The 14,295-nt window shown below is 29.3% G+C and overlaps 1 protein-coding gene across 3 annotated transcripts in view; it reads right to left on the minus strand.

Annotated features, from left to right (window-relative positions):
• Nucleotides 1-14,295, minus strand: part of LOC130901181 (uncharacterized) — a 37,134-nt gene that overhangs the window by 22,580 nt on the left and 259 nt on the right. Inside the window, exons 1-6 of one of the 3 annotated variants that reach the window (XM_057812390.1) lie at nucleotides 12,399-12,785; nucleotides 12,134-12,344; nucleotides 7,002-7,268; nucleotides 5,811-6,205; nucleotides 1,336-1,514; nucleotides 1,142-1,256 (exon numbers count right to left, since the gene is read on the minus strand). In XM_057812390.1, coding sequence (XP_057668373.1) covers nucleotides 1,142-1,256; nucleotides 1,336-1,514; nucleotides 5,811-6,205; nucleotides 7,002-7,268; nucleotides 12,134-12,344; nucleotides 12,399-12,468 — 1,237 coding nt within the window. In that variant the 5' untranslated portion in view covers nucleotides 12,469-12,785. Of the gene's footprint in view, nucleotides 1-1,141; nucleotides 1,257-1,335; nucleotides 1,515-5,810; nucleotides 6,206-7,001; nucleotides 7,269-12,133; nucleotides 12,345-12,398; nucleotides 12,786-14,295 lie in introns of those variants that run through there. The other 2 variants (XM_057812555.1, XM_057812475.1) reach the window with 2 other exon arrangements.

A 14,295-nucleotide genomic window follows, 5' to 3' on the forward strand; every position in this document is an offset into this window, starting at 1 on the left:
TCGAACCACACGTACCCCAGAATGGAAGATCATATCGGAGATGCGACTCAATAAAGGCATAATAAAAAGTTATAACTAAACTTGATTGACTACCCGAAACATTTGTAACAGATTTGAGAAATGACCAAAAGAGATGTTTGCGTCCCCTATAATGAACAAAGCCCACCAATGCATCAGATCCAACGTATTGATTTACTGGTACAATTCAGAACCTATATGATAATCGACAACAGGGAAGGGTCTCTCCAAATGAAACATAATGAAGAACTGCGAAGTCAGTTTTACATCCCAACAATGCGTTTCTATGTATTTGGAATTTTCATTTAGAAGTGCTAAAACTCAAATTGTTGATTGAACCAATTTTAAATCGAGAAGTATCCGGTTATTGTCAACAGTAAATTGGATTCACGAAGTCCAATGTTTTTCCTTATTTGAAAATATTGGGAATATATTCAGTTTAAATTCATTTTGTAGGGCAAGAGTATATTGATTTCAGCAAATATCAGATTCGTGAGAAATAAACTGATCTATTATATTCGAATTTGTTTGTTTCTGGCAAATACTTACCAAACTTCGAAGACACCATCAAGAGTAGGGTTTAAATAATTTAGACAAGGAAACAAAACTTCATCATAGATATACTGGGAAAGGAATCTCGCCAAATTAATTGAATTTTGGGACGTAGATTCTTGAAACTATTTTGATAGAAACTGGAGAAAGAGCTATAAATAATGAATTTTCTTATTCGAATTTAAACGAGTAGTGATGTGAAATCACAATACTACCTTCTTCCAATTTTTCTTTCCTTTTAATCAGAAAATTCTTTTTTCTTTGTGTATCTTTCCATCCATAAGTACTGCGTCATCTTCATCTCATTTATTATGAAATTTTTATGTTTGCTGTTTGCTGCTAGCCATAATCTTTTCCTAAGAAGAAGACCTTCGTGGACTATTGAGTTGGATAAATTATTTTCTTAGTTGATGATGAGATCATTGCTTATTGTTTTAATTTACGGAAGGGAAAATTACTAATATGAAGTTATTACTTTTGAAATATATAAATACAAAGTATATTTCTGAATAATGAAATAGTATTTCATTGAATCTTGAATATTCTATGATAGGATTGGAAAATTGCTTACCTGCTATATATTTAAATCGTACACTAAGTATTTCGGCCATTTCCCGAATTCCTTGATCTGTAATTCCAGCGGGGTAACTCCCTATTGTTTGGAGTAATTTCGCAGATCCAATTATCTGAAAAGATTAAATAAGATTCCACCTTTGCTGAAGACATTTGGAAACTATATGGATAAAATGATCCTTTAACTTTTACCTGATCTGTTAAGTTGATTCCTCTAATAAGAGAGTCAAATGTTAGAGTTCGATTGTTTGCTTTATTTCCAAATTGATACATCACAAATCTTTCTGAATAGTACATGTCCAATATCTGTGATAACCTAATACTTTCAAGAATATTTAACCATCCTTCTACGTTAGTACCAAGAATAGCACCTAAAACAAATTTTATTGTCACCAGATATGAAATGATGTGGAATTATTCATTTTATCAATATAATTGATCAATTCCGCTTTAACTTTGGTTCAAAGTGTTCAACTTGAGACATCAGATTTTTCATTATCATTTGACCCTTCAGTCAATTTTGTAATTAATAAAAATACAAAATATATTTTCATATATATATATATATATATATATATATATATATATATATATATATATATATATATATATATATATATTACTTGAAAGAAATCGCATACCAAAAATTATTTCAGAAAACCCAAACAATGGGCTACTACTCATAACATTGTTGTAGGCTTATTGTTTTTGTGATAAGTTGGATAAAGAAACAGAATTGTAGTATGTAGTAAAGACGTTTATAATATGCAGAAAATTTAACTTCAGTATATAATAACTAACAAACTATTGAAATGAATCCAAATAACATTTTATACATTTTAAATAAAAACATAACTTATAACAAGCATAATGACATATGAAATACTAATGAGATTTATGTAACTGAGATTTTCCATTTGTAGTTGTGGACTAATTTTACTTGTATCAATTATTAAAAGAGATTTAAGATGCTCATCAGTTAATTTAGATTTGTAAACATTTTTTGTGTACTTCATTTTGGAGAAGGTCTTCTCACACAAATAAGTAGTACCAAAAACAGAAAACAGCCCACGAGCAAATTTGTGCAAATTATCAAATTGTGTTAGTGGAAGACTCTTATAAAATTCCAACAAAGATAAGTTTTGATATTTGTTCTTAATTATATCACTGTTCCGGGGCTAGGGTTTCAATGACAGTATCAAAAGGATTCTGAAAAATATTAATTTGATTCGCAATGGCATCAAAGTCCGAGAAACAAGTATCAAAATTTTTTCTCAAAGTTTCGATTGCAAAATCGATAGGAAACTCAGTAGTTTTGATTGAAACAGTATCAATTTCTGCCAGATATTAGTTTATAAATCAAGAAGATGCAGGTTTTCTCCTTGCAATCTCAAATTCAGTTCGTTTACGTTTTGTCAAATCAACATAGAATGCTAACTTCCACAGCCATGCGTTGTTTTGTAATTCAGTAAGAGGGCGATGCTTTTCATTCAAAAAAATTTCGATCACTGCTCGAAGTTCAAAAAAGCGCTTAAGGACTTTCCCACAACTAAGCCAACGTATGGCAGTATGATAAGGTAAGTTATTTTCTCCAATCTCTTCAATAAATTGTCGGAATTGTCTGTGATTCATCCCAAAAGATCTGATAAAATTATTCCCATATTATTATAATAAGCTAATTTTTTTATTCTTCCTTTACTTACTTCTAAATGTGAGATAGATAAAACTCATCAAATTAAGAAATTCAGTAGATTAAAAAGCAATACAATTTTTCAATGAGTAATAAAAGAAGGGCGTAATTATTTTTGTTAGTAAGATCGATTATTTGAGTCTCTGACACTCCGTCTAATATTCATGTCTAAAATTGAAACTCAATTACTGTAACGTTCATATGTACATTTATCAGAACAATAACATCCAAGCGAACATTATTAAATTTAATTATGGAATTTCATTATGAAGTTGCCTGAGGAGATGAAAGTGTTAGTAAGAAATTCAACTTTGATTGGACTGTATCTTAACCATGTGATGTAAAATTTTTGTTGTTTTGTTAACATTTCACTTAAATATACTTAAAGTAGAATGTCCTACAACGAGCTACTTTCATAGAATGAAATTATTACTGGTTACATATAATCTTAATGAATCCATTTTGTTCATCAAGGACCTTAATGAGAAGATTATTTTCAAAATTTGTTGCATTAATAAGTTTGATCAAGTTGTTGTTGAATCCATTATGAGCACATGAAAAGTTTAGGGTTGTATTTTTTGTATGCCCCGAAGAAATCTATTATGCAGTTTTTATATAAAAATTGTTTCTAATTAAATCGAAATTTCAAAGTAAATGCAATAAAAAATATCTGAAACACTATCACAAGGAAATCTCATAGAAGATATATTGCACCCCTGCCAAATCACTATCCATGAGAAAAATGCTATATCGTAAATAAAAACACCAAAATCTAAAAGAACTGCATTAATCAAAGCTTCAATGTACAAATGAATGACTTCCAGAAATGGAATTCGTTATTTTGTGGATTCTACAGAAACTGCAAAGATGAGTCAAGCAATAACTAAATTAGACAAATTCTTGGAGTACAAAATCAAAATATAGACACGTAGATATATAACTTTCACCTTTTTTATTATTTACACATTGTTAAGGTGCCCTATAAATGTTGATTTCAAGATGAGAATTGGCATTTTTTTCTTGGTTGCGGTAACAATGACACTCCACACTTCACCTGACCATATTCCAGTACGCATTGAAAAGAAAATGGAATGTCGAAGCGTACTGCACAAAACAAACTTAGACTTTTTTTATCCAATTAACTTTCACAGCAACTTTTTATCTCCTGAATACACTCTGGGAGTCTGCCAAAAAATTCTTATTACTAATGGCAGTTTCTGCGAGAATACATACTCGCAGAAACTGCGATAGAAGGGTCAATTCTATTAATATTCAGTGACTAAGTGTTTTTGGTAATATAATGCCTTCTATCAAGAATAAAACGATAATATTTTCAGGAAATTTTATCTATTCGTTTAAAACAAATATGTATTGAGAAAGGAAAGTGTGGTGTGAAGTGTGGTGGAAAATTTCATACTTACCATATCACCCACATGTGCGATGAAATTTATATCTGGTGACTGGGAATAGTTAGCCGTTATATCCTGAAAAATGATGTGTGGATCTGTTTCATCATTCACTCGTCTAAAAACCAGAGAAGAGTCAAGATTTGTAGCTAAATACGATATTACACTATTCTGTCTCCATATACTGTCGTTCTCTGCACCAATTGAAATGTTTACAACAATGGTCCGTATTCATAGGAAGCATTAATTGCGAGTGGTACTTAAAGGAACTAAAGCTTTAAGTCCGGTAATGTAGAGTACGTATAGTAACAGATCTTCCTTTTTCGCTAAGCCATTGGCCAGCAATTTGCACCAGTTGCCTGAAGAGCGTGCTTGACGCCGAGTGATATGCCTCGGTATACCAGTTGGTCTTTCCTGTGTTCTTCGTCCAACATAAGTATGACTGTTATTGAACTACAGTCAACACGTGAGACAATTTCCCGAGGATATAAACCAATATCTGGATAGGTCACAATTCAAACTTGCTAGCATTACCAAAATTTTGACTTCGAAACTAAGACAAACTCATAATAACTGATAATGTTTTTCTAAATATGTTCAAAGATTAAACTTTGATATTCAAAATTGGCATGACCAAAAAGCCAAGGTCAATATATTATTTTTTCTGTGTGTAACATTCCTAATACGAGAGCCGACAGGCTATAAATAAAAGACAAGTTCATATAAAATAAACATTTTATTACCAAAAGATTGGTACACTCAAGGCTACTTTTCGACATAATCACCGAAGAGATTAAGATATTTGTACAAAACAGGCCTTGAGACTTCTGGAAATTCCGTAGACAAAGCAGTAATAGTGAATCTGCGGGTTTCTTTAACCATTATTTGGTTAACTCGTTGAACCAGGTCATCTGAAACGACAGATTTGCGCCCCCTTCATTATGCATATTATTACGGCCGTCTTTAAAATTTCGACACCATTCACACATATCACTCCATCACTCATGAAGTTTTCCCTGTACATACAACCCATTCTCCGATGGATTTCTGCAGCATTATGACCTTCAGTCTGTAGAAAACGAATCACACTTGGAGGGAGCATCAATAATACCGACATGTTTACGTGGCTATAGCACAACGCCGACTGACGCCTGAATGTCAACAATGACGGAATGTCTAGTGCAAGAGCTTCGCAGTCGCCTACAGTGCATGCCCGTTTTTTTCTGCCCGCGTAGCGCCTGCACGAAGGGATTCGAGGTTGAAAAAAAAGAACCCTCGCGTATAACTTTTTATTCCTTCTATATAAATTCTAATATTATTATTTATGTTTTGAAGAAAATTGTGACTTTAAAATCTGTAATAAACCAAAATTGATAAAAATAATTGATCGCCTGAGTCTAAATATTAATTCCCTAAAGGAAATGTGAATATTTCTCCGTTCATGTTGTCAATTTTTTATAACTAAATGCCTTAATATAACAGAAGCATTCATAAGATTCTTATTCCACAGCTCAGTTTTTACAAAAATTCAATCCCCTTAATCATCGGTTACCATTATAATCTATACTCACCATCAATGCCAGCTAATATATCAGCATCAATCATATCCCAGTAACCTGTCTTCAAATAATAAGCCTTAGGCAACATTGTATCGTTCCAGAAACCTTTATTCCCTATAATCGCCATTCCGGTAGTTTGATTTAGAATTGCTTGAGCTAAATCGCTCGCCATAGTGGCAACCCATATAATGTTTATTCCTTTTTCACTCGTAAATGTGCCATCACTAGAAATTATCCCATTCTTTTTTTGAATTCCACTTTTAACACGTCCGAAAGTTGCGAGATTATTTTGTAAACCTGCAGCGATACCCGATAATAGTTGAGTTGCTGATACAGGGCCCCATTTTGTTTTTAATACTCCTCTACGTAGCACACATCTACTTTGAACGTAAGTGTCCTTTATTTCCCTACAAATAATAAAGAGTTCATTCGAAACTAGTAATATTATACGCATAATTGCTTCTCGACGATTGTATCAAATACTTGTAATCAGGGTCAATACTAAGAATAACCTTCAATGCTCCAACAGAAAAATATTTATGATATTTTATAAAAAATTTCAAGTTCACAACTCTAACCATCTCATAAATTGATAATCATTATCAATATTGTCCTGTCAAATTTCCAATTTTTGTTGCAAATATTGATTTTTTATGTGTTTTGGTTCATCATCTGAATTCATGGAGAAATTATTCAACAACTTTCGTGCTAACGAAATATCAAGTGTAAATAAATTCATCGATAGCATTATCATAATGGATGAAATATAAGGTATTGAAACAAATTTACTATTAACAGTGGTTTACAATGCGCAAGAACCATCAAGTACATAATTATATCAAATTTGTTCGTCATGGCTATGTAACATTAAGAGTAATCTGCAATTGTTACATTCTGAAACACTATTTTTCATTATTGGAATTAGCTCATGAGAACAATACTCGAAATAAGTGGTTTTTTACCAAATTCGACAAACTTATGCTTATTGAAAAGGCAATGATATCATGTATTTGGTAGCCCCAGCAAAAAGTACAAACTTGAAAATATCATACACATTTTTTGGGCCGATTTAATTGAAAGAATATAAAAGTTGGACGTTATATCAATTATTCTATTTTCTATAATATTAATATATTTTAATTCTCGAATATTAATCAAAAGTATCGTTTTCTATTTAATCAAAAGTGTGAAGAGCTTACTTACAGTGACATGCTTGATCGATCGTCACATGTTAGATTTTCATCTCCTCTTTCGATAGGATCGACAGAACTGGAAATAAGCGTGTGCAAAAAGCATAATTCCGATAGACTCAGAGATTCTCTAGGAAAATGTTCAATTTGTCCGGGTATTAAATAATCTGTTATCAGTCTGTACTTATAAAATTCTTCGCCTGTTGCTCGAAAAGGTATTACTAGTTTATCTCCCTCAGTATTTGTAGTTTTTGTTTGACGAATACCATTAAACATCACTCTGAAATCAAATAAAGTATTATCTGTATTATTTAAAATCAAATTATAAATAATTCCTATTCAAAAAAACAAAAAAAAAATTCTGTAAAAATTGATGAAATATATTTTAAAAAAGAATCAAGAAAAAATTCGCCTGTTGATATTGAAGACAATAGTATTTAATTTAAAATAATCAAAAGTCGCTAGAAAGAATTATGATAAAAATATATAAATAAATTAAATACTACTGTATTCAGTATAAATATATATATATATATATATATATATATATATATATATATATATATATATATATATATATATATATATATATATATATATATATATATATATATATATATATATGTTGAATTTTTATAGGTTAGATAAGATGGTTTTAGTGAATGATGTTTAATAATGGTTGGTAAATTTATTGGTAACATAACATGGTCGTTATGAATGTAGTTGAATATTAATTGGCTAAAATATAAATGACAATAAATTTTATAGGTAAGGTCGTTATAAGTAAAGTTGTAATTTAAAGATTAGGTGAGGTTAGTTGGTTATTAATGGCGTTGAATTTTTAAAGAATTTGGTTTTTCAAAATCTAAAAGATATGTATATATTACACTAAGGTTATTTAAATCAGTTTGAAATGTAAAGTCTTCGCCAGCTGAAGTATGAGCGGTTAATCAATATTTCTATCATACGTCATTTTGAATATTGTATATAAATTATTTGTAGTTTTATTAGAATTTACAAAATTGAGCTATATTTTTTATCATTTATAGATTTTTCATTCTTATGAATGTGAACCATTTCTAAAAATACTATTTTTCGTGTATTGGATTCCGTTCCAAGAATTTGAGAATCTTTATAATTGAATTTATGTTTTTTTGATACTTCATGTTAATGATAACCTCCGATTTGATACTGGGGCGTTTGCTAAGGATTTTGCAACTATTTAGGCAGGGAACGCATCCTGGGTAAACTTTCGGATTGGGCTAGATTCTAATTTTACATTAACATTGCGTTTATATTTTTGAAAATATGGAATTGTTGAAACGCTAGAAACTAGCTCTTATTTCTGTACTTCTCTGAGAGAAGAAAAAATGCTCAAGAAATATTCGAACTTATTCTACTTCAGAATGATGACAAGTTTATACGACATTCTATTCATTATTTTTAGAGTTGCGGGATGATGATGATACTACGTTTTTCAATTATTTTCGAATGCCTATACCGAACTTTTAGAAAAGGTACAGGTACCCAATCAAAGACAAGATACCGTAAGGAATGCTTGCAGTAATCGTAAGATAAGCTTGCTTCGTCTAACTATACCCTGACCATTTCACTTCAATAATTTTTAGTTAAAATCGTTACAAAAATGGAGAAACATAAATCGGTAAAAAACTCCTAAATCTCTACTGGATTTATTCATTATAAGACGATTTTTGACAATGCATTAACTGTGTGAGGAATGTTAATGCACTTTTATTTTTTTAATCGTATTGATGACCTTTTAGTCTATTTTCTAAATACTAAGATGTCTGCCCTATATAGTATGCGTCACAATTAGTACAAGGTACTTGATATAAAATAAAACTTTTTGTTTTTGGGTATTTTAGATTTTAGTTTAGTGAAGTATTTGGATAATCTATCATGTCCTTGATGACTTATACTAATATCATATTTATTGAAATAATTCTATAGTTGTTGGGAAAGTCCTTTTAGATATATGGTTAGAAGAAATGTTTTATGGTCTGATGTTTCGTATCTGTTTTGTTTTTTAATTGATTGTATTATCTGTTTATCCTTTTCTTGAATAAGTTGTATAATTTTTTCCTGATAATTATTTTCTTTTAATGCAGTTTTTGCTTTTTAAATAGCGAAGTATATAAATTTAGGATTTGATAGTTGGATAGATCTATCAGCCAAACTTATTATCACTGATCTTTTTGTGACATAGGATGACACGAATTGAGGTTTAGATATCTTGATGCTCAAGTTGGTTTCGTATACCATTCTGTTCTTATGTTAATGTTAATTTTATATAATGTGACATCAAGGAAATTGATTCTATTATTTTGCTCGACCTCGATTGTAAATTGTAGTTTTTTATGATAAGATTGAATTTTTTATTAATATTTGATTTTTTGGTACGGCAGTAATGCAATCATCTACGTAAATGAAAAACAATAGAATATTTATATCAAGTTTGTTTAAAACAGTTTTCTCAAGATATTCTATTACTAATTCTAATATAACATTAAATGCTTCAAATTTTGAAATGGAAGCTCCCATAGCACAACCATCAATTTTGTTTTTATATTTCATTTTCATATTTGAAGTATGTTGTAAGTGTGAGTTCTATAGCTTTTATGAATTCGTTCCGGAGTATTTCTGTATATTCTTTAATTTTGTCTTATTTATTATTAATTTATTTTTCACAAATGTAATAAGAATATTTGTATATAAAAAAACTACATCTAACGAAATAAATACATATTCATTAGGAATGTTTATATTTTTGATTTTTTTTTTTTTGGAATCCCTTTGCCCAATATATAATATTTGTTTTGGTGTTAAATGTTTTTCAAAATATTTCTCAAATAATTAGATAATGATTTAAGAGGAGTTTAAATACTTGAAACAGTCGGTCGAAGAGGAATGTCAGGTTTGTGGAGTTTTTGTAAATCATATATTTTCGGGGATGTCATTGTGAAATTCCAAATTTTTTGCATCTGATGGCGAATTAAAAATTTTTTCCTCCCAAGATCATTATTTTCCTTTCGATAAGAATTCGTAGGGTCTTGTTTAGTTTTTTTTATATGTTGTCTCATAATTTAATAATTTCATCCTTTTATTATTATAACAATTATATATGTACTAATTGTGATGTTGTCTACATAGGGCAGACATCTCAGCATTTATAAAATAGACTAAAAAGTCATCAATACGATAAAAAAATAAAACTGTATTAACAACGAAATATCAAAAAAAAATATGAACTCAATTATAAAGATTCTGAAATCATGGAACGGAATCTAATTCACGAAAAATAGAATTTTTAGAAATGCTTCATATTCATAAGAACGAAAAAGCTATAAATGATAAAAAAGACCTAAATAATTTAAGTAAAATTTATAGCTCTATTTTGTAAATTCTAAAACTAAAATAATTTAATTAATGACTGCTACATATTTGAAATGTAAGAACTAAGGAAAAATTCATTTTTCTTATTAAAACAGATTTCTACTTTGATTTTATTCTAATTTTGATATTCATGATGTAGTTGATCTATTGATTAATATGAATACGCAAATTGTCATTGTCAGTATCATATTTTGATGAAGACTTATAGAAATTGAAACGTCAAATTTTTATCTCAAAAAAATTATAAAAGAAACTATTATCGTTTGGAGTATTTTAATTCATGTATGACAGCCATTCAACTAATAGATAGTAGAAAAAATATAATAATTTTAAGTGATTTCGAAATAAGTATTTAGTATATTGTATGGAATTCCTGTGATTGATGAATTTTAAAATGTTAAACTCACAATGAATTAGAACTTATATTACAGTTGAAGATATTGTATAGGACCTTGTTCATGAAATATGTCTATTATTTCCTAAATAATAAAAATAATACACCCAAATAAGTTGAAATTTAACATGCAGCTAAAACTGAAACAATAATCGACCCATCCCAGTTTGTTCGAAGGCGTCCCCCATTTTATTTTTTATGGAATATGTAATTTATTTGGCTGAAGTCCACATACATACTCCTTGTGTTAAAAAAGTAGTGTAAAAACTCAATTACTTGAAATCTTTTCAACAAAACAGGGTTCTATACAAAAGTTTTAGTTGAATCGATCATTTCATACCAATACTGAATACATTATTTACTATCTGAAGATGTTAACATGGTTATTAAAAATCGAGTACCTAGGACATATAATTGTGAGTGTTGGTATAGTGGTAAACCGTGAGATTATGGCAATCACAACGGTTCCAAATCCCCATTTCATACTTTTGGTAACTAGATAAAGTGGTCCCTTTCTCTAGGACTTTTTCAAAACTTAGATATATAGATAGATAGATAGAACGCCTATCGGAGAATAAGATTTTTATTAGAGTTTCTGAACATCGCGTTCTATATTCGGTGACAATTTCAACATTGAAACTCGATATAAAAGGAATTGACAACTTTTAGAATTCAAAAAAAAAAATAAACAAATAGAAGGACCTGTCAGCCGTTCCCAGTTATTCACTGATATACTAGAATAAAAAGAATCCTATCATATCTATGACCCGATTACTTCATTCACTTTCCGAACGACCGTGAACGTGATCCGGATTACTTTCCAAACCTCGGATTAACCCAATCATAGGTTCTGAAAAGTCCCTTTTAAAGCAGAAAATCTATATTTTTGATTATCTTATAATCTATCAACTCATATATTTGAACGGTTGAAGATAATTTATTGTTTTAACCAAATATGTGTCTGTTAAGAAGTCATTATTACTATTAATTATAACAATCACAAATTAGTTTTGTAATACTGTTAATAATTTCTTTAGTGTTAATTACTTAGTTTTAGTATGTAATATAATAATAATAATAAGTAATAATAGCACAGGAAAAATTATTTAGATATAATTAGTCTTTAATTTTATAACTTTATCTACGTTTTAACATATAATAGTGAATGTAGTAGGAGGAGAGAATTATAATATTAGTAATAATATGTTGCTCTAATCAAAGAGACAGACAGCTTCTAAGAATGCGAACTTTAATACAAAATCCAGTGACATCAATTCGACAAGCATTAAAAAGTAATATTAGTTCCAAGTGTAGGACTTCAATGAGATACTACTTACCCATGCAGAATTGAGGATGCAAGTAATCTCATATTAATAGCATTCCTCTCGTTTACTTCGATTTTCCTTATCAACTCAATTAATAAATGCAGAGTTAAGGGTGGTCTAGCGGTAACATTGAAATTACTTTTGTAACAATATTGAATAATTTCTGGAAGAGAGGATGATGTCTGACCTCTGACATTTTGTAAAATTGCGTAGACTACTACAACTAATATAGAAAATGTATTAGCATTTTATCAAGTTATTGTTAATTATATTATACTTAAATAAACTAGTAGGAAGACAACTGCAGAGAGTTGTTGCGATGATAACAAATATAAAGAGCTTTCCATTGCTGCATTTCTCAATAATTTACTTAGTTACGGAGAATGTACATACTGTAACTCTTAAACTTAGTTCCAAATGCAAAACCCAAAAAAATTCCTATATTATTTTTATTATTCAGACTGTCTACAATCATCAGCTAGTTACATTATATTTCAGTTGAACGTGTTTCTATAACTGCAACTGGACTCTTTCTCAGAAATTCAAATCTAAAACTGCTAGGTCAAGTGATACTGCTTGAAATGGAAAATATTTTCTTTGAATCCACTCATCTGACAATGTAATATTTATATATTTGCTACATCATGCCACTAATCTGTTTTAACTGAAATTGGTGAATGGTTTATTAAATATTTTCATTCATTAAGCTTTCCTCAAATCTGAGTAGTAGATGTCAAAAAAGTTATATCAAATCTTTGATTAATATTTTATACACAAACTGTAAAGCATTTTTCTTCTTACCCAGTTGCAATGGTCAAGTCACCTATTTAAATATTTTCTTCAATTTCTAGTGTCGCTCAACATGATGATGATACGACTTTCGAAAAATGCCAATACGTTATTAATATATTCTTAAAGGCGAACTCTATTTCTTAGTACTACAGATGGAATAGTGTCCGTTTCTAATAATTACGTGAATACTTTTATCTATATAGTCCCTCTTATTTCACCTACTCCATTCTAAAGAATTTTAAAGTACACTAGAATACGTCTTTTCATTTCATAGAATACAATATTAAAGTCAATTTTCAAAGCTATAGAAACTGAAAAGTAAACAATAATAAAATACTATTATTCCCACTAAATCGATGTCGGACAGTTAATATCGCTCATACACGTAAAACTACCAAAAACCTGTTGAGAGATGTAAGAAAACCTCCACTTCAGACATATTCAAATTGCATAATGAATAATAACAAATATTTTCAATAATTAGGTGGTAGGTATACTCAATAGAATCGAAAAAAAATTGTTTTACGGCAGAGACAATTTATAAAATGATAACTTTCCAAAAAGAAAATATAAATAGCACCAATACAATTTCCTTTAATTTCTGGTTAAAAGTTTAAATGTTTTGTGGATAGCTGTTTCCTTTAAATTAACTTTTGTGAAAATCAACTCAGATTTATCGAATTTACAGAAATGTAATATTTCTTATTTTTTATTTATTTAAACACTTCACACTACACTTAATTAACTTATAATAATTAACTTATCACTAATACTCAACAAACTTATTTAATTTATTTGAATTCTTCCGTTATTTTCTTTTTCGTTCCATGAACTATGACTATTTATTATAAACTAACTAACTCCACTAAACATACTCAACTTATATAGCAGAAACGACATTTCTAGAATTCTATAAATGAAGCAAACAAAAACAAATAAATAACAAGACCTTCCTAGAAATTAGTTTAAAACAAACAATGCAAATAAATCGCCTGCTATGATAAAAATAAAATAACACGGGCCGGACTTCACCAAATCTTAGAGTTCCATTATAACCGGACAAGACCGGCTTCATGTCGGGGACGAGTTCGTAACACTATTTTTTCTGTAACACTGTACTGTTCTGTACACTCTCCCTATAAATTGATAACATATAATAACGAACAAAATATATACAATAAGACCATTAGTTTCCAAAGTTAATTCCAAATATTGGAATGATAGTTTAATCTTTGCAAAAATATGTAGACGAACTATTTGAATTGGGATTAAATAGAAGTAATAACCACCTCATATAATTCACTTTGTAGGCTTTGAATCTTTCACAAGGAACCAAAATATGTTTCTTCTTTTAAATCATTATAAACAAAATAAGATTTATG

This window comes from Diorhabda carinulata, chromosome 1 (assembly GCF_026250575.1).
Source record: "Diorhabda carinulata isolate Delta chromosome 1, icDioCari1.1, whole genome shotgun sequence".
Taxonomy (NCBI): domain Eukaryota; kingdom Metazoa; phylum Arthropoda; class Insecta; order Coleoptera; family Chrysomelidae; genus Diorhabda; species Diorhabda carinulata.